At 40.5% G+C, this 21,633-nt stretch overlaps 1 protein-coding gene across 2 annotated transcripts in view; it reads left to right on the plus strand.

The window, feature by feature from the left end:
* Nucleotides 1-18,395, plus strand: part of poc1bl (POC1 centriolar protein homolog B (Chlamydomonas), like) — a 48,230-nt gene extending 29,835 nt beyond the window's left edge. For both annotated transcript variants that reach the window (XM_078237567.1, XM_078237575.1), the window contains 5 exons: nt 4,652-4,828; nt 6,189-6,320; nt 7,965-8,075; nt 11,730-11,882; nt 17,472-18,395. In XM_078237567.1, the coding sequence (XP_078093693.1) occupies nt 4,652-4,828; nt 6,189-6,320; nt 7,965-8,075; nt 11,730-11,882; nt 17,472-17,600 (702 nt within the window). In that variant the 3' untranslated portion in view covers nt 17,601-18,395. The remainder of the gene's footprint in view (nt 1-4,651; nt 4,829-6,188; nt 6,321-7,964; nt 8,076-11,729; nt 11,883-17,471) is intronic.
* The last annotated feature ends 3,238 nt before the right edge of the window (nt 18,396-21,633 follow it).

Consider the following 21,633-nt stretch of genomic DNA (forward strand, 5'->3'; position numbering starts at 1 on the left):
TCTATTAGAAGGATATTAGTGCAGTAGAAAGGGTGCAGAGGAAATTGGCCATGATGTTGTCTGGGCTGGAGCATTTCAGCTATGCTCCAGCCCAGAGCAGTTGTTTGCTTAGAGCAGAGAAGTCTTGAGGGGGGACCTCATCGAAATGTACAAAATTATGAGGGACATAGATAGGATGAATAGGAAGAAGCCTTTCCCTTTACCAGGGGTCATAGATTTAAGGCAAGGAGCAGGAAATTTAGAGGGAATTTGAGGAAAAGCTTCTTCATCCAGAGAGTGGTGGGAATCTGGAACTCGCTGCCTGAAAGGGCGGTAGAGACAGGAACCCTTAGAACATTTAAGAAGCATTTCGATGAGCACTTGAAAAGCCATAGCATACAAGGCGACAGAACAAGTGTTGGAAAATAGGATCAGAATAGATAGGTTTTTGATGGCTGGCACAGACACGATGGGCTGAAGGGCCTTTTTCTGCGCTATGAAACTCTGACTCTATGACTTCTACATGGCACTTTGGCAGCGATTGGTTTTCCATATCTCTCCATTCCCACCACCTTTAATACCTTTTTTTTTTAAGTCCAGGGGTTAGGGGTTTTGAATGTGTTTGGAGAAGAACTAGTTTAACCATTTATCTTCAAATCTGGCTAGTCTGCTTCAAAGCACATTCAGGATATGTTCTCCATCATGTAAACTACTTGCTATTTCAAGGTCAACCAGGAATGCAAAGATAATTTCTAAGCAAGGAATCACAGCATAGGCAGAGGCCATTTTGCCCATCCTCCTATGTTAGCTCTTTGAAAGAACTATACGTAAGAACATAAGAATAAGGAGCAGGAGTAGGCCATCTGGCCCCTCGAGCCTGCTCCACTAGTCAATAATGTCATGGCTGATTTTTTCGTGGACTCAGCTGTACTTACTTGCCTGCTCACCATAGCTCTTAATTCCTTTACTGTTCAAAAATGTATCTATCCTTGCCTCAAAAACATTCAATGAGGTAGCCTCAACTGCTTCACTAGGCAGGGAATTCCACAGATTCACAACCCTTTGTGTGAAGAAGTTCCTTCTCAACTCAGTCCTAAATCTGCTCCCCCTTATTTTGAGGGCTTTCCCCCTAGTCCTAGTTTCACCTACCAGTGGAAATAACTTCCCTGCTTCTATCTTATCTATTCCCTTCATAATCTTGTATGTTTCTATAAGATCTCCCCATATTCTTCTGAATTCCAGGGAGTATAGCCCCAGTCTACTCCGTCTCTCCTCATAAGCCAACCCTCTCGACTCTGGAATCAACTAGTGAATCTATCCAATTTGTTTCCATAGCCCTGCAAATTATTCCTTTTCAAGTATATATCTGATGCTTTTTTCAAAGTTACTATTAAATCTGCTTCCACCACCTTGTCAATTCCTGCTCTACTAAAACCAGAATGTTAAATACCTGACCCAACCTTCATCCAACCTTGCCTTTGGCAGTAAGTGCAAGGAGCTCATTTTCTTCTTTGCAAAGATGGAGATCACCCATTCAGCTGTACCTGCCTCTTCTGTCTCTTTCCCTGGACCTTCAGGACAAACTTCACAAACATTCTCAGCTGTACTATCCCTTAACTTGTGCTTTTTCCAAACTTGTCCAATGAAATCCACTCTCTGCTCTTTTTAACCTATTCCAACGAATCTCTTGGTCACTCAACTTCCGTTTCTGTGCCCCAGGTTGGTTGATTTTGTTGATGGCTCCCTTGTTTGCTTTTCTCTGGTACCATCACCTCCTACTCCAAATCTGCTGTTGTTACCCTCTCAAAATAAACTTTCTTTTGACCTTACAATACCTGCAAATCGGTGCCCTATTTCCAACCTTCTATCCCTCTCTGTGAACATATCATCATTTCCCAAATCTGTGCCCATCTTTCCCACAATTTCATGTTTGAATTCCTCCAGTCCAGTACCAGAAAAGTCCTCGGTGAAGTCACAAATTACATTCTTTGTGACTTTGATCATTAATTATCCCTACTCGTCCATCTCAACCTGTTTCCATTTTGCGATGTAATTGGCCACACTATCTTCTTCCAAAGCCTCTCCTCCATTGCCTAGATTGGTGGAATTGCCTTAACTTGGTTCCTTTCCCATCAACCTAATCATAGGCAGAGAATCACCTGAAATGGATTTGCTTCCCATGCTTGCTGAGGAATTTATCCTTGGCCTCCTTCTCCTTCTCATATGCATGCTGCGCCTTGGCTGATATCATTTGAAAACATTGTTGCTTATACTTTATCTTGCTCCAAACCTCATTTACCCATCATCCCTGTGTTTGCTGAGCTTCACCCAGTCCACCCCACCCAACACCACCTCAATTTTAAAATTCTCAACCTTGTTTTCAAATCTTCCCATGCTCTACCTCCTCCCTGTGTAAATCCCCTCCAGCCCCAAAATCTTTTGCACTATCTTATGCCTCCAATTCTGGATTCTTGCATATCTTTATTCACGCCACCCTTGGTGATTGTGTTTTAAGCTAGAATTCCAGCTATCTCTGGCATTTCCTCCCTAAACCTCTTCATGTTCCTACCTTTCTCACCCCTAAGATGCTCTTTAAAACCTAGCTCTTTGATCAAGCTTTAGGTCACCCTTCTTGATTTTTCCTTCTACCTCAGAAATGTCAAAAGTACTTTTATTGGTAGTGCTCTTACTTAAGTGCCTTGGGATATTTTGCTGTGTTAAATGCTCAATATTGATGTAAATTGTTGATGATCAATCATTGTCCTGCCTGTATTTGCCTTTAGAATCTTATTGTGCACTGAATCAACTGACATTATAGACTGAAACTGTCTTGCTGTTGATGCCATCTTTTCCCTTTCAGAAGTCTCCTTCAATGGAGGTTGTTCCTTGTCCATTTGCGTTGTACAAATTACCAGCGGCAGTGTACTCATTATCACTCATTTTCTCCCTCTTGTGGGATCTTCTCCTCTTGAGGACTGCACTTTGTTCCATCCTTCATATCACTCATTTAAAATCCTTGTTCTCTATAGTTCCCCTTATCCTAGGTTTCTCGCTATGATATCCTCCATTTTTCTCTCTGAACCTCTGAGAAATTCCTTATCCATGGTGAATTCACTAAACTTTCTCTGCAGCCCTCACCACGCTGCCAACTGACTGTTAGATATACACTTTAGTATCCATGTTGTTGCTATCCTCTCGATCTCCTGTGACCTTTCTACTCCTATGGTCTTCATCACGTATTAGGATACTTCTGATCTCTTCCAATCATTCCTCATCACTTTCAAGCCCCATTCCACTTCCAACCCCACTCCCCTTCCCCAGGCACTTAGAACTACACTTTCAAATTTCCGACTATTTAACCTTTTATCCTCCATTTGTCACAATTCTGTAGTTATTGACCTCCTTAGCCACACTCTCCCCTCAGTATTTGGCCTTATCTTGAATAAAGAACAAAGAACAGTACAGCACAGGAACAGGCCCTTTGTCCCTCCAAGCCTGCGCCAATCATGGTGCCTGCCGAAACTAAAACCGTATGCACTTACGGAGTCCGTATCCTTCCATTCCCATCCTATTCATATATTCGTCTAGATGTCCCTTAAATCCCACTATTGTACCTGCTCCCACCACCTCCCCAGGCAGCGCATTCCAGACATTCACCACCCTCTGTGTAAAAAAAAAACTTGCCTCGCACATCTCCTCTAAATATTTCCCCACACACCTTAAACCTATGTCCCCTAGTACTTGACTTTTCTACCCTAGGAAAGAGCATCCGACTATCCAAACCTGTACTCTCTCCCACTTTCACTGTTCTCTCCTCTTGATATTACCACCAGGATTTTTAAATTTATTCCATCATGGGATGTGTGCATTACTGGCCAGGCCAGCTTTTATTGCTCATCTCTAATTGTTCTTTGGAAGGTGGTGGTAAGCCGCCTTCTGGAACTGCTGCATTCCATGTGGCATAGGTACTTGCACACTTCTGTTAGTTGCATATGGACCTGTTACACCTATTACTGGTTACAGATACACCATCAGTAAGTTATTGCAGAGGGGAATTGGTGTTACCAATATTACTATTGGTGCAGTTTTAGAGTTTTTGCTGAACTCAAAATTCCTCCATGCAAATCATTCCTGACTACAGTTTCCCCTCAATCCATTCCTGGCTTCCCTCCTTTGCCCATTTATGCTGGGTAGCCTTTTGGTTCTTGGAAGTTCCTTTGGAACAATCATGAGAAAAGATACTCAGTCACAAGAGAGTCAGCCTTTATAAGGCACATACAATAATGTTTGCAAATGTCAAGTAATTAAATCTCCAACCAGAGTTGGCAATCATACAGAACCCACCTCCAATCAAACATTCCCTCTTTTGACTTTGGCTCTGGGTTCACCCCTTTCACTTTGCACCTCAATTGGTGGCTGTGCCTTCATCTGCCGAGGTCTTATGTTCTGGAATTCCTCTCTATCCTTGCATGCAACTTCCCATCATCCAAAGCTCCCCTCCTCCTCTATTTTTTTAATTGATTCTTTGTGACAATGTTTTTCTACGTTAAAGGCATTGTGTAATTGTGTTAATAAAGAGGCGTGCTATGCTGATGACTATGATTCTATTGGTGTTGTAGTATTTTGCTAGTTGTATTCCTTGTGTTAATTTGTTTTGAAATTACTTCAAAAGATATGGCAATGTAGAGGCACCTTGGAAATTGATCCCTGTTCACATGTAGGCCACGTTTTTCCGAAGCGTGCTCCTTATGCTCGACCAAATTTCCTCCAAAATACTGTGCGAGCAGCTGAGGTGTGGATGGATGAATACAAAGTACACTTCTATTACCGGAATCCCCCAGCTAAAAAGGTACTGAGCCATGAGGTTAATGTTCAACATCCATAATTTACAGTGGAACCTGCATTATCTGCCACAGTGGAGTGGAGTGGAGGGGATTTGTGGAACTTGGAGACTGATGGATGATAACAAGTTCCACAGACATGGGAATGGAGACAAGTGCAGCACAGATAACAAAAACATGGTCAATTCATTCACCAAGAAAAATGAAATCCAAATAGCAAAACATTACTGTGTTGCACAATGAAACTGTTCCATAAAATTATATCAGATAAGCTTAGGTGAATAATGAAGGTTCTATTATCTTTAAACAGCTAGAATTATTCCTGGTTTAAAAACCAGTCAATTTGAATTGTCATTTTTTTACATATTGTATATTTACCAGACTGTATTAGAGAAGCTTTCCTAAGTTACCGAAACCATGGCATTGAAGATAGTCTTCACAGCATTATAAACATGGTGATTAACAGACTGATGGAAGGAAGCAGCTTTTACTAGTTCATCTGTTTAGCCCACTGAACATAACATTACGATGAAGACAGATCCGAATTAGTTGCACATTCTGATCTGTAATCTTGATTCCAAAGTTGGTCGTATTCAATCCACCTTCTGTCAAAATGATCATTAATACATGTCATTTGCCACCAGGAATGTGACACCAGAATTAGTCTTTGATCTTTTCGGCTTTCGGGTATGGGAGTGCAGAGCAAGATGGGCAGGGAAGTCTCATCCTATGAGGGCAAATTTGGAATATTCTTTCAAAATTGACCCTGTCACCTACACCTAGCCACTGAGCAGCAAGTGACTGTTGGTATTCATTGTGATTAGTACCATGAACTGCCTACCTAGCAAGTTTAATAACAGTACATAATTATAACAGTAGTAAACAGGTGGACTGACTGGCAGCAATCCAGGTATTGGATCAGGTTGAAACTGAGGTTCAGTCAACCCTGCAAAGTTTTCCTCAATATATACTGATGTGTTCCAAGCTGGCAGACATGCCAACTATAATACAATTATATCAGCCAACAAAAACAGAAAATGCTGGGAAATCTCAGCGGGTCTGACAGCATGTGTGGAGAGAGAATAGAGCTACCGTTTTGAGTCTGGATAACCCTTTGCCAACCTCAAAGTGTTATTTCTATTCTGTCTCCATAAACGCTGTCAGACCTGCTGAGATTTTCCAGCATTTCCTGTTTTTGTTTCAGATTCCAGCATCCGCAGTATTTTGTTTTTCTATCAGCTGACATCCCTGACTCGTTCATCATTATCTTTGGGTGCAAACTCCGGACATGTGATGGACAGTGAAGCGGAACAGTCAATCAGCCTGAGATTTCGAATGCTTCACTGTAAAGCATTTCCTTTGTTTCAGGAAAAATATGGAGACATTTCTGAAAGAAAGCTGCTCCGGGAACGCTTGAAATGCAATAGTTTCAACTGGTATTTGAAGAATATATACCCAGAATTGCACGTGCCAGAGGATCGTCCTAACTGGCATGGAGCGGTAAGCAGATATGACAATTCTTCCTCCTTACTCCAAAACCATTTCTGCAGTGTTTAAAGAGGAAGTTAGCTCTGGTGGGTGGTTACCTACTTAACTGCTTTCTTCTTGGGAGCAGAATGTTTAAAGGGTCCATGGAAAGGCAGGGACATGGGACAGCTCATTCTGAGATCTTTTGCAAGTATGATGGGCTGATAGCAATTTGTCCTGTAAAAGTTGGATTCAGCCTAATTTTAAAAAAAATTAGAATTTGGAGAGAAGTGTAAAACTTTTTGGTCTGTAACTATGATCAAATTCAGGTAGAATTCGGCACTAGAGAATTCTACAATAACAGAACATTTGGGTCAATGCAGTCATTTTTCTCCTTTCACAACCGAATCGAGTCCCTGTTTGTTCCCCATACTCTTTATTTCTTTTTGTTTCAAGAAACTCCCTATTTCTCAGGTTAAATTAAACTGTTCACGGCTAAGGTTTTGTTTGGGCTCTACATTGAGCTTCCAACCCAAATCCTCACCATCACGAAGTTATCCAGCTTCCATGTCTGTAACATTGCATGTCTCTGTGTCTATCTCAGCTCATCCATGGTTTCCAGTTACACTAAGACTAACAGCACTTTGTTAAGTATAGCCCAGGTTTCAGTAAGTTTCTTTTGGGCCCCTGAGAAATTAGCTCTCAAATATCACAAATCTGTTATGCCAGTTTGGACTGTACTACCTAAATATTTAAGTGTAAACTTATACCCATTGATAATTTTTGTAAGTTTTCAGGTCTTGTGCATTTATGTTTTCGTATCTCGTGAATTAGTTAATTGTGATTTCAGTCGACATAACTTGGGAGCAGTGCAAATGATTCAGGAAATTCAGACATGTGGCGTGGAATTTTCCTGTCCTGCCCACCACGGGAATCGTAGCGACGGGACAGGACCATACAAAGGTCCGTTGACCTTGGGCGGGAATTTCTGGTCTTGGGGGAGATGCAGCTGGAAAATCTTGCCCAGGGAGTTTCTGATGTACTTCACTTGGGCACAGCTTTCTTCAGCAGCTATTGTGCCATAATTTACAAGGAACTTCGAGACCTGGAAGGTGAAGTTGTGTGGGAGTACAGAAAACACTGTGTGCGTGCGTGTATGCACACATCGCATCACAGGAATGTTGCACCAGCTTCAGTCGTAGAATGTAGAATATAAGAACATAAGAAATAGGAGCAGGAGTAGGCCATCTAGCCCCTCGAGCCTGCCCCACCATTCAATAAGATCATGGCTGATCTGAAGTGGATCAGTTCCACTTACCCGCCTGATCCCTATAACCCCTAATTCCCTTACCGATCAGGAATCCATCTATCCGTGATTTAAACATATTCAACGAGGTAGCCTCCACCACTTCAGTGGGCAGAGAATTCCAGAGATTCACCACCCTCTGAGAGAAGAAGTTCCTCCTCAACTCTGTCCTAAACTGACCCCCCCCTTAATTTTGAGGCTGTGCCCTCTAGTTCTAGGCCATTTGATTTGAATCCTTTTAATAGTTACTACACCATCTCATTGGAATGCTAACCATCCACTCAATGTCTGGCATGTGAATGGATCAAACTCAGGGTGGTTTTGGTGTTTCTTTTTACTGGATTGTTTTTAACATGGGACATTTCTTCTAGATTCGGAGTGCAGGAATTCAGTCGGAGTGCTTGGATTACAATGCGCCAGAACATAGTCCTGTAGGAGCACATCTGTCTTTGTTTGGGTGCCATGGTCAGGGAGGTAATCAGGTGTGTATTCTAGTTTTTCCTAACCAGCCAGCTCTTGGTTTTTTTATTGTAATTAATTAGAGCAAGCAATGTTCTTTACATTTAGCTTTGTGGTCTTTTAAAATGGTGTTGACGTACAGTATGGGAGAACATGGCTATGTGAAAGTAAATTCAGCAGCTTTTATTTAAGGTAATATTGGCAGGAACAGGGGACCTAATAAAATTCACAGTATTGTGGGAGGAATGAGGTAGTGTTGATAAGAACATAAGAAATAGGAGCAGGAGTAGGCCATTTAGCCCCTCGAGCCTGCCCCGCCATTCAGTAAGATCATGGCTGATCTGAAGTGGATCAGTTCCACTTACCCGTCTGATCCCTATAAACCCTAATTCCCTTACCGATCGGGAATCCATCTATCCGTGATTTAAACATATTCAACGAGGTAGCCCCCACCACTTCAGTGGGCAGAGAATTCTAGAGATTCACCACCCTCTGAGCGAAGAAGTTCCTCCTCAACTCTGTCCTAAACTGACCCCCCTTTATTTTGAGGTTGTGTCCTCTAGTTCTAGTTTCCTTTCTAAGTGGAAAGAATCTCTCCATCTCTACCCTATCCAGGCCCTTCATTATCTTATAGGTCTCTATAAGATCCCCCCATAGCCTTCTAAATTCCAATGAATACAAACCCAATCTGCTCAGTCTCTCCTCATAATCAACATCCCTCATCTCTGGTATCAACCTGGTGAACCTTCTCTGCACTCCCTCCAAGGCCAATATATCCTTCCACAAATAAGGGGACCAATACTGCACACAGTATTCCAGCTGCGGCCTCACCAATGCCCTGTACAGATGCAGCAAGACATCTCTGCTTTTATATTCTATCCCCCTTGTGATAAACCGATGTGCTGTAATAATTTTTAAGAGCTATTATCAATAAAGATAGACAGCTGCTTTGCATCATGAACAGGTATCAATTACTTTTGCTGACATCCTCTGCAGTTAAGGCCTACAGGGAAAGCATTCCATTGAGCACATAGATCAACTTAACTTGAAGGGTTTTGAACAGCAATGTTCAGACATAGTTAGTACTTGCAGTGCATCTATGTACTTCTCTACAATTTTGGGGCAGGGAGGTCGAATACAGTATTTCAGCCAAAGTATAGTTGGCATTATAAATGGGCTTTAGATTAATTACTTTCACCATAGCTAGCTCTATCCATCACCAATCCTAAAGGCAAAATGCAGTATTCAATTTGACAAAGTTTAATGGTCATATGTTGCTCCCTATGTGATGTGTTTTATCGTACACCTAGCCGAAATATTATCAGAGACTCACTCCTGGGTCTTACTGTGGCTGAGCTTTAAGATTAGCTTGTGCAATGTCTACTGGTTTACAGCTTCCCTGGGGACACAGCTACAAAATTACAAATGTAGGAATCGTTTTAATTTGTAAGTGGATCCATGGGGGAGACACAGGCTACCAATCGATGCATCGATCATGTCGCATCAGTGGATCTTACCAGCAGGAATCCAGCTTGCTATAATCAGAATTGCCATCTGTGAAATCAACAAGATTGGTCCCCACAAACTGAGAAGCTTTAGCTCTGATATAAAGGGCTGGCTTCGGAAGTAAAATATTAGAACAGCACATAGGCACATCAGCATGTGCTAAGCTGAAGTAACACCGGTGTTTTGGCTGTGGGTGCATTGTTGGAACTCCAACAGTAACTTATTTCTATAGTGTTCTTTATCTATAGGAAGAAGTCTGATATTGTGTTTTGTACATCGAGAAGAATTTGGAGATTCTCAGCTGGATGGGCAAGGGGACATAGGATGGAATTTTCCAGCCATGCTCACCCCAAAACCGGAAAATCCTGCCCGAGGTCAATGGACCTTTCCATGGTCCGCTCCTCGCCCGCTACGATTCCCGTGGCGGGCGGAATGGGAAAATTTGTCCAATGTGTTACATTGGGGTTTAAGACATGGTTGAACAGAAACATTTAGGGATTGTCTGAATGTTTGGAAAGGACAGAAAAAGATTCTTGACCTTGGGCTCAGCAGTCTTTTCCCATCTCTTACTCTTATGATGCAATTGCAGAACACCGTGATCTTATTTGTTCCCCATCAGCCACCCAATGTCCTAGGGAGGCAAATGATTGGACCAGTTTAGAGAAAAAGAATCTTTAGACCACCATGACAGGAAAGCATCCTTCAATACCTATGTACTGGGCATAATGTTGACTTCATTCAAGATCTTGTCAAATTTCCTTTTGAATTCTTAGAGAGTCCACACTGATTGCATGTGTTGGTCAATGAAACTGTGGGGCAGTGGGAGGAGAAGGAATTACTCCTGATGTCAGAACTATTTCTGTACTTTCATTATTGACACTCCTATGCCGAACCTATCTATCTCAGAGACACATGCACCTTGGCAGAATATTTTATTGTTCAGCAGCCTTGAACATAGCTCTGCATGGTGCACACCAGCTTGGTGTTTACCCTACTCATGTGCAATGCTAGATTTGTATACTAAATTTCATCTGCCAGAAGCTGGTCCTTTTCCCCATTGCAAGTAGATGATCCTGTAATCAATTTTTCTCATTTAAAATTCTAGTGCTCTTTGTAACATTTTGAAAATTGGTGAGAAATACCACCCCGACAACACTCTCCATACATCATTGATAAAGATAGTGAGGAGTAGCAGTCCTAATGCCAGTCCATGATATTCTAACAGTAAGTGGTCCCCATGCAGAACCATGACCTTTGGTAACTATCTTCTGTCCATGAGACTGCAATCAATTCCTTACCCAAGCCAATATCTATATCCACCTGCAAATCCATAATAGAGAGGAAGAGAAAACTCAAAACTATTTTTTTCCAGATTTTCAGCATTTGTAGTGTTCTGCTTTTTGTTTATGAAAAGCTGGGAATAGAGTTCCAGAGGACAGAAATGCTACATTTGTTTTGGTAAATGGGACTAGACTCAAAATGTTAACTTCACTTTTCAAATTTGATGGATATGTCATTTTCTTTACCATTTTCCGCTCAAATTTTAGCTTTGTCATTAAAAGCTAAAGAAAAAATTGTATTCAATGATTTTGTGAGCAGCTGAAGAATAACTGTCAGCACATAGATTTAGATCATGAACAGCAACGGTGATATTCTCTGAATACTTTTTCATTTTTCAGAGACTTATTTATCTGCAGAAATATTCTTTTTGTAGATCTGTTGATACTGTTTCTGCAAGTACATCATTACAGCTCCTACAAACTACCTTGTATTAATATCAACACTTTAAAATCAGTTATACAGAACCATTTTTCATCTGCATGAGAGGTGAAAGGTACACTTGTCACTAATTCAACTTGATTGTCCTAAAGTTGCATTTTCAATATGTTTAATTCCAACAGAAGCATTTGTTATTGGGGATTAACTGAACATTGAAGAATGGTAGTGGACGGTTTGCGCTGTAATGGTTATTGTTAACTGCAAAAAGATGCGTATTATTCAGAGTCGAACTGTTAAGAGCTTTGGCAGAATTTAATATCAGTGTTGTTATGTTTTCTATAGTTCTACCTGTTACTAGAAAATATTTTTACTTATGTCCTTTTAATAAAGCAATTGATTATACTATGTTCAGGACATGTTACTTCATACTTCATTTTTCTTTTTAAAAACAGTATTTTGAATATACATCCAAAGGAGAAATTCGATTTAATTCTGTGACTGAACTATGTGCAGAAGTGACTGATGGAAAGAATTATATTGGAATGACGTATTGCCCATTGGATAACCTTCCTGTTCCAGAGCCTATTATATGGGAATTTAAACAGGTAAGTAATTAAAACATAATTATAAAGAAAATAGATCAAGAGGAAAACCAGAATTGAAATCTAGTTCCTGCAGTCCAGTTGGTTAATACCCACTTTTTGAATCAATGCACCTTTGTACATCACTTTTGGCTTTTCTTAAGGTCCCTGAAGCCAGTCTGGTAAACAGAAACACAGACATCCGCATACACGTAGAACACAGTACTTTTGTTTTCTGAATTGTCTTTTCTTTTGTTCATGTGATGTGAGCATCACTGGCAAGGCCAGCATTTGTTGCTAAACCCTAATTGCCCTTGAGAAGGTGGAAGTGAGCCTCTTTCTTGAACTGCTGCAGTCCACCTTGTGTAGGTACACCCACAGTGCTGTCAGGAAGGGAGGGCCAGGATTTTGACCGAGAGACAGTGAAGGAACGGTAACATAAGGCTAGTGTGTGGCTTGCAGGTAGTCGTGTTCACATATAATTGCTGCCCTTGTCTTTTTAGGTAGTAGAGGCCACGGGTTTTGAAGGTACTGTTGAATTAGGCTTGACCAGTTGCTGCAGTACACCTTGTAGATGGCACAAACCGCTGCCCCTGGCGGGAGTTAATCTTTAAGGTAGTGATGGATGGGGCAGAAGTTAAGTGGGCTGTTTTTTTCCTGGAATCATGTTGGAGTTGCACTCAATCAGGCAAATGGAAACTATCCTGTCACACTCCTGATTCATGCCTTGTAGATAGTGGATAGGCTTTGGGGAGTCGGAAGATGAGTTAATAGGAGGAATGGGTGGGTTGCCTTATGAGGAGATGTGGCACGGTGGTTAGCGCTGATGCCTCACAGTGCCAGGGACCAGGGTTCAATTCCGGCCTCAGGTGACTGTGTGGAGTTTGCACATTCTCCCCATGTATGCGTTGTTTTCCTCCGGGTGCTCTGGTTTCCTCCCATAGTCTAAAGATGTGCGAGTTCGGTGGATTGGCCATGCTAAATTGCCCCTTAGTATCGGGAGGAGTAGAATGGCAAATACATGGGTTATGGGGATAGGGCCCAGGTGTGATTGTTGTCAGTGTAGGCTCGATGGGCCAAATAGCAGCCTACTGCATGGTAGGGTTTCTTTTCTATGATTCGCTAGAATTTAGAAGAGTAAGAGGATGACAGGACCTTAAATGTTTTGGTCAAGAGGGGTATTGACTGGGTGGATGTGGAGAGGATGTTTCCTTTAGTGGAGAATCTAGAACTAGGGGTCACTGTTTAAAAATAAATGGTTGTTCATTTAGGACAGAGATGAGGAGAATCTTCTTCTTTCACAGGGTGGTGAGTCTCTGGAACTCTCTTCCACAAAAGACAGTAGAAGCAGAGTCTGAATATTTTTAAGGCAGAACTTAAGATTCATACATTCTAAATTAACAAGTGGGTGAAAGTTTATTGGGCTATGCAGGAATGCGATGTTGAGGTTGGAAGCAGATCATTCATGATCTTATTGAATGGCACTGAAGGGGCCAAGTGGCAGAAGGTTTTTTTAGTTTGGTTAGGGCATCATGACCGGCACAGGCTTGAAAGGCTGCAGGGCCTGTTCCTGTGCTGTACTTTTCTTTGTTCTTCATTCTTTCTTTGTCTTGGAACAGTGCAATGTAGTTGAAAATTGGCCTAAGACAACTTCATGCATGAGCACATTTGTGGCACACATTATTTTGCCTTGCAATGCACTGAACCAGCCCAGTGTGCTTCGTGAGCAGGAGGAATGGCCCATCTGTTGCCAGATTATATGATCAATAAAAATCTTGGGTCTACATTATATTCAGTCCTCTAAAGGTTGAAATATTTATCTTAAATGATGGGAGAAATGAACGTCCCTCGTTAATGGTGCTCCATCAAAGCAAAAAGGATATTCAAAAAAGTTGGAGGTTGGATAAGAATGTGTTACTAAGTTCAGAAAAAGATCCTCAAATGACATCTGTGTGCAGGACTAACATTATGTTTTGAATATTCTTGTACAAAAATGTAGGGCTTTATTGCAGCTCAGCTTTATATGTGGAGGTGATAGAAAAGAAAATACAAACTTGCATTTATATGGGACATTTTCTGCACAATTGGCGAGCTTTTCTCATCTTTTATTTATTCACTGAAGGGACTTGGTTGGGCTTCGTGGCTAGGCAGACATTTATTGCCTATCCCTAAAAGCCCTTGAAAAGGTGGATGTGAGCTGCTGCCTTGAACAACTGCAGTCTATGTGTTGTCAGTACACCCACAGTGCTGTTAGGGAGAGAGTTGTATTTCTAAGTCAGGATGGTATGTTGCATGGAGGGGAACTTCTAGGTAGTGATGTTCCCGTGCATCTGCTGCCCTTGCCCTTCTGGGTGGTAGTGATCATGGGTTTGGAAGTTTCTGCAGTGCATCTTTTAGATGATACACATTGTTGCCACTATTATCACTGTACGTCAGTTGTGGAGAGAGTAAATGTTAGTGGATGGAGCGCCAAGAAAGCAGGCTGCTTTGTCCTGGATGGTGTCAAGTTTCTTGAGTGTTGTTGGAGCTGCACCCATCCAGGCAAGTATTTCATTACACCTCTTAATATTCATTTAGAAATGTGGAGGGCAGCTACTTAACAGTATCACAGGAGTCCGCTGATGAACATTTAACAAAAAATAAAACATTTATTAAACAAGAAAATATGACCTTGCTTACACAACTCCTTCACACAATACCTTTACAGATATATACAGATTTGTAAGGATAACACAAGTTACAAAATCTGTTTTACACTCTAATGTTTCAGTAAGTACACAGTTCATGTAAACCAATGGGGAAACGGTTGGACACACCACACTCTGAAACCAAGTGACAGATGCCACCCAAAACATCTTCTATGGATTTCTGTTATTCCCCTTAGATGCTTGTCACATTGTGAGCTAACTAGTTTCACTGGAACTGTCTTTCACACGAGAGTATCCCATCTCCACTCTTGAAGAACAGGCCTTGGAGTCTTCTCCTAAATTATGCTTTCTTTCGAATATCTTCAGCAAGCGTCCACCTTCATGGATTCAACCGCCCCTTTTGATGTTCCTCTGCCCTGAAGCGCCATGTGTATTCAACCTTCCTTTCCACACACTTTCTCAGATACCCAACCTGCCAACTGAACACTACTGCTTCAGGGGCCTGTAGTAAGGAGTAACCAACCTTCTGGTCACCTTGGATCTCTGGCTTTTTGTGAACCGAGGCATGCACCTTACAGTCTTGTCTTTAGTTTGGAAACTCATGTTCCTCACTCTCAACTTCACTGAACAGAACCTCTTTTCCAGACTCCTGTTTCTTGTTCCCTTGACTAGAAGCTTCCCTTGGAACTTGCTCCTATCTCTCTGGTTTCTGGAACTTACTTTCTTTAGTTTCTGGGATTTGCTTTTTATCCCTGCGTATTGTCATGCCTATTCTGGCAGTTTCTGTGGATTGTTACTTCCTTCTGGGTTATCTTGTTCCAACTGCCCTCCACATGTTTTTTTTCTGTCTGGGCCCTGGGTTGTTGTGCAACAGCCTAGTTTTTTTTTATAACCCTTTGTTTTAGAGTTGTAAAAGCCTCATTAAAAATGCAGGCTTTTTAAAAGTGAAACTAAACTGAACCTCTTTCTTTCTTAACATGCAAGTACAATAATGTAAATTAACTTTAAATCTATATCTTATTCCTAGGTTAGGTGCATTGGCCTTGCTAAATTCTCCCTCAGTGTACCCGAACAGGTGCCAGAGTGTGGCGACTGGGGGATTTTCACAGTAACTTCATTGCAGTGCTGATGTAAGCCGACTTGTGACACTAAAAACTAGGCTAATACCCATAAAAACACACAAATTATTTAAATCTATATCTATTTCCTAACATGGCCACTTGATACAACAGAGTGGCTTGCTAGGTCATTCAAGAGTCAGCTACATTGTTGTGGCTCTGGACTCGTCTAGACCAGTTCAGGTAAGTCGGCAGATTTCCCCACCGAAAGAACATTAGTGAACCTGATAGGTTTTTAACAACATTTAACAACATCTTGTGGTCATCATTAAACTTTGAATTTCAAATTTCACAATCTACTGTGGTGGGATTTGAACCCAGGTCCCTTGAGCATTGTCTCTGGATTACTAGTCCAGTGACAATATCACTATACTGCCACCTCCTCTTTTCTTGGTGGGAATGCAATGATTGTTGTATATGCAGATAACAAACTGCAATGAGAAGCAAGTCTTTTTAATGTTATGGTTTGAGAGATCTGATACTATGTTCCTTGTTCTAGTTATCTTGAATAATTTGTATGTGAAAAGTGTCCAACCCTTTCATTATTTTAAATACTGTAATTGTATCTTTTCAAGCCTTTGATTTTCCAGCTTTGAGTTCTAGTGAGAAACTGTATGCAAGCACAGGAGTCGGGTATTTCCCACCCCTCAAACCGGTTGAATTATCTCATGGTTGATCTGCATCTTGCTCCATTTATCCAACTTTCCTCTATATTTCTTAATGCACTTGTCTAACAAAAGCTTATCAACACCAATCTTGAGCATTTCAATTGATCAAACATACAGCCTTTGGGTGTGAGGAGCCATTTCACTATCTTTTATGTAAAAAGAAATGCTTCTTGATTTCCCTCCTGAATAACCCAGCTCTCATTTTAAGATTGAACCCTCTTATTTTGCTTTCATCACCAGAGGAAATAGTTGCTCTGTGTCTACTTCATTAACTATCTTTATCATTTTCAATAAGTCAATTGGATTCCCTCTCAACCATTTAAACTCCTCATTCTCTTCTGAACATGTTCCAAGATTTATCACTCACCATATTGGAGACTATATTCTAGGTGTGGTCTGGCCAAGACTTTGTACAGAAAATAACATTGTTTCTTATATGTTTATATTAATTTTTATATCCAGTTATCCTAATGATACATACAAATGCCCTATTTACCTTCAGATTATTGCGGTACAGTAAAGGAGCTTCACTTTTTGCTATACTTAGGGAGAATTTGATACTGGTGCTGGGTGCCAAAAGTGAAAAAAAATTAGTTTTTCAGCCCTTGTGTCCCTCAGCTTGATGAATGTAACCAAAACTAAACATTCTGTGAGTACAATGAAGTACATTTTTTTGAGGTGGTGAATCGCAACAATATCTTAAATTTATACTAGCCTACCAGCACTGCAGAAGACATTTTAATTTTTTTTTAAAAAGCTCATTTCTATTGCTGGTGTGCAGTCCTACTTACTGACATTTCAATTTCAAAAAAATGATTTGTCTTTCTCTGGCGTAATTTTGTGAGCATGGAATCCAAAATTCAAGCACGGAAGAAGTGTATTTGAAGTTTTGTCGGTGTTAGCTGGAACCTTCTACCTTAATTGCATTTTTCTTTGCATCTCTCTGTTCTTTCATCTGCTTTCTTTTTTAATTATCTAATTCTATTCAAATGATGCTAAAGACTCTTTCTCAGGAGTCTTTGGGGTAAAATGTTCCATGTTCCAATCAACCTCAATGTGAGGAAAGTGTTTTTTGGACTTCCTCTTCATTCTTCTACAGATATATACTGAGTCTGTGCCTGCTTGCTATTGATCTACTACTTAAATGTGTAATAGGTGAAACTGATTATTTATTTACAGAACGGAATGATTTTCCATCCTAAATCCAACAAGTGCATTACTTCTTGTCACACTGCTGAAGGACGGATGGATGTGGAAATGAGAATTTGCAATTCACAGGACAATAATCAGATCTGGCATTTTGAATAGAAAGGATTATTCTCAATTTCCAGAGTAAACCTACAAAATGCTTTGACTTGTGTATGTACCTGTCAAAGGGAAATCAATGCTAAATGAACAGTTAATATTTAACGCACTGAAGCAAGTTCAAATTGTATCACCATGGTGCCTAACAAATTGATGTGAAACATCGTGAGTGGGTTCGGTGGAGGAGGAGGCTGGGCTGATGAAGATTTTGTCCATTTTTGAATGTCAGTGATTCTGTGTGGTATTTTTTTCATGGTTTCTCTATATGGATTTTTGATCTTTTCCCACCCCCCACCCCTGATCATTGCGTCAGATAACTGAAACTAATCAAACTGCTTTTTGAATTTAATGAATCCATGTTGCTATGTGATTTGTACAATCTTGCATGATTTGCTTTTCTATAATTTTTTAAAAGGGAAGAAAAGATTGCAGGCTTCAATCTAGACCAAATGAAACAATTCAGTTTCAGAATGTAAAGAGAAATTTTCGATGTCAGATTTTTACTGAATTTATGAAATGTGGTTTAAAATTCAAATGACCATATTATAAAATACAAATGGTGAAAGGGATAAGTGGTGTATAAAGCACTTACAATGCAGGGACAAAGGGATGGAACAACTTATGCAGGTAAAAGGAATGCAGGAGATAATCGACTGTCTTTTAGAATTCTGTATGAATAAATTATTGTTTTGAAAGAAACAAATTCTTGTTTTACTACTGAATGCAAAAGCAAAATACTGCAGATGCTGGAAATTTGCTTTTATTGATATATTTGTATAAAATCACTGCTTCAATTTGGTTCATGTAGTCTTGCTCCACATTGCACTTTAACATTGCTGAAATTTGTAAAACCTTTGGACCACAAGGCTTCCTGATTCAGGTGAGAAGCCAGAACAAATCTGATGGTTTCATTCTTGTTTGCTGATTAATGTGAATAGAGAATATTTAATCGATTAATAGAATTAATAAATTGGCATCACAGAGTGTTAGACTGTAGGATACATGTCTACATCTCTCTGTCAGGATGCCCCCACTCTGCTCCATCCTTTCCACAATGACCTGGTGCTACAGAACAGGAAGTTTCCCAGGTTTGGTCCTGTTTTTATGCTGATGCTTAAAGTGGATAAATCCGCAGGCCTGGATGAGATGTACCCCAGCTTGCTGAGGGAGGCAAGGGAGGAGATATCGGGCACTGACAGTAATTTTCAAATTCTCTTTGGTCATAGGTGAGATGGTAGTCATGATGTGGAGATGCCGGCGTTGGACTGGGGTAAACACAGTAAGAAGTTTAACAACACCAGGTTAAAGTCCAACAGATTTATTTGGTAGCAAAAACCACACAAGCTTTCAGAGCTCCAAGCCCCTTCTTCAGGTGAGTGGGAATTCTGTTCACAAACAGGGCATATAAAGACACAGACTCAATTTACATGAATAATGGTTGGAATGCGAATATATTGGGTTCATGTCACACTATTTGTAATCCCCACAGCCTGCCTGGATCTGCAGAGTTTCACTAGCTGTCCTGTCTGGAGACAATACACATCTTTTTAGCCTGTCTTGATGCTCTCTCCACTCGCGTTGTTTGTATCTTAAAGACTTGATTAGCTGTAAGTATTCGCATTCCAACCATTATTCATGTAAATTGAGTCTGTGTCTTTATATGCCCTGTTTGTGAACAGAATTCCCACTCACCTGAAGAAGGGGCTTGGAGCTCCGAAAGCTTGTGTGGCTTTTGCTACCAAATAAACCTATTGGACTTTAACCTGGTGTTGTTAAACTTCTTACATAGGTGAGATGCCAGAGGACTGGGGAACTGTTAACACTGTCCCATTATTAACAAAGGAGGTAGGGATAGGCGAGGAAATTATAGACCAGTCAGTCTAACCTCAGTGATAGGGAAGTTTACTAGAAAGAATTCTGAGGGACATTATATATCTGAACTTAGATTCATGTTAATCAGGGATAGTCAGTATGGATTTGTTAAGGGAAGGTTTTGTTTGACAAATGTAACCATTTTTTGAGGTGGTAACCAGGAGTGTTGATGAGGGTAATGCCTTTCTAAAGTCAATGTAGGCCACTTGATGTGGTCTACATTGACTTTAGAAAGGCTTTTGATAAGGTCCCTCATGGCAGACTGGTCGAAAAAGTGAGAGCCCATGGAATTCAAGGCAAAGTGGCACATTGGATCCCAATTTGGCTGAGAGCCAGAAAGCAGATGGTAATGGTAGAGGGATGTTTCTGTAGTTGGAAGTCTGTTCCCAGTGGGGTCACAGAGCTCTGTGCTGGGCCCTTGCATTTGCAGGATATGTTAATGATTTGGACTTAAATGTAGGGGTTATGATCAAGAAGTTCATGGAAGACACAAAAATTGATAGGGTGGTAAATAGTGAGAAGGCTAGCTGTGGACTGCAGGAGGATATCAATGGACTAGTAAGGTGGCCAGAGCAGTGGCAAATGGAATTGAACTTGGAAAAACGTGAGGTAATGCACTTGGAGAGGGCTAACCAGGCAAAGGAAATGTATAAAAAGTGGTTAAGCCACAATTGGAATGTAGCATGCAGTTCTGGTCACCACATTAGCAGAAGAATGTGATTGCACTGGAGAGGGTGCAGAGGAGATTTACCAAGATGCTACCTGGGCTATAGGGTCTGAGCTATGAGGAATGACTGAATAGGCTGGGGCTGTTTTCCTGGAGCTGCAAAGGTTGAGAGGGGATCTGAAAGAGTTGTATAAGATTGAGGGGCATAGACAGGGTAGATAGGAAGGTACATTGTTCCATTAGTAGAGTGATCAGTAACTAGAAGGCACAGATTTAAGGTCGAAGGCTAAGAGGGGAATTGAGGAGAAACCTTTTCATTGCCTGAAGCGGTGGTTGAGTTAGAAATTCTCTTAACTTTTAAGAAGTATTTAGATTTTCACTTGTGCTGCTGCTTGGGCAACCTACAGGGCTTGGAATAAGTGCTAGAAAAACGGATTAGTGCAGTCAGATCTTTAAACACAAATGGCCTCCTGTGCTGTAAACATCTATAAATCAATGTTATGCTAGAGATCTTGAAGCCAGCTATTGCACTCCTACAACCAACGGGAAATTTGGCTCTTGACCTTTTATTTTCTAGTCATTCATTCATTCATTCATTCATTCACGGGAAGTGGTTGGATGTAGGGAGTGGCCAAGTTTGGTCTTGGCACATTGTGGTGTAGTCATTATGTTACTGGATACTAATAATCTGGAGATTATTTCAAATCCCACCATGACAGTTCGTGAATTTGAATCCAGTTTGTAAAATTACCAAAAAAAGTTAATAAAAAGCTGATATCTATCATGGTTTCAATGATATTGAATTGTTGTAAAAACTCATCTAATTCATTCATGTCCTTTAGGGATGGAAACTTGCTGGGGTAAAATTTCTGTCTTGGATACAATCAACACTTTTTGGGCACAAATTGCAGCAGTTTTGGGAAGCGTTTCATTTTCTCAACTTTCCACTCAAACGTATTTGCATGTCACCGAATATAAAACTCTATGAGCCAGCACAATTGGGATATTTTAGGGGTTGTGGGTTTGAAAGAAAAAGATGTGGTTTGCATACAGATTCAAAATAATAGCAACATGCTTATTGAAGGAGATGTTGACGGTACAGAGTAGAAAATGAATCTAAAGCAGGAGCCTGTGAAGCACTCCAATGACATCACCACAAATTAAGTGACTGGCTTTTAAAGCAATCTGAAACCACTCATAACAGATATATTTAGAAGTAATTTTAAACAAAAATAAGTTACCTCACACGATATTCCTCAATAAGAATGAGTGGAACTTGGTGCAGTTGATTGCAACAGTAAAAGTTGGCTTATCATATTAAGTAAGCACTCTACTCGTAGGTGGTGGACTATGCACCCAATGATCAGATTTTAAATAATTGAAAATGATTATAAAAAACAAAGCTGGATCATTTATTAGTTTTATTAGTGTATAAATGGTTTAGTGTTAATCATAAGTATATTGGTAACTTTTAAAAAAAATGTAAGCATGCCCATC

Source organism: Mustelus asterias, chromosome 2 (assembly GCF_964213995.1).
Source record: "Mustelus asterias chromosome 2, sMusAst1.hap1.1, whole genome shotgun sequence".
NCBI lineage: Eukaryota > Metazoa > Chordata > Chondrichthyes > Carcharhiniformes > Triakidae > Mustelus > Mustelus asterias.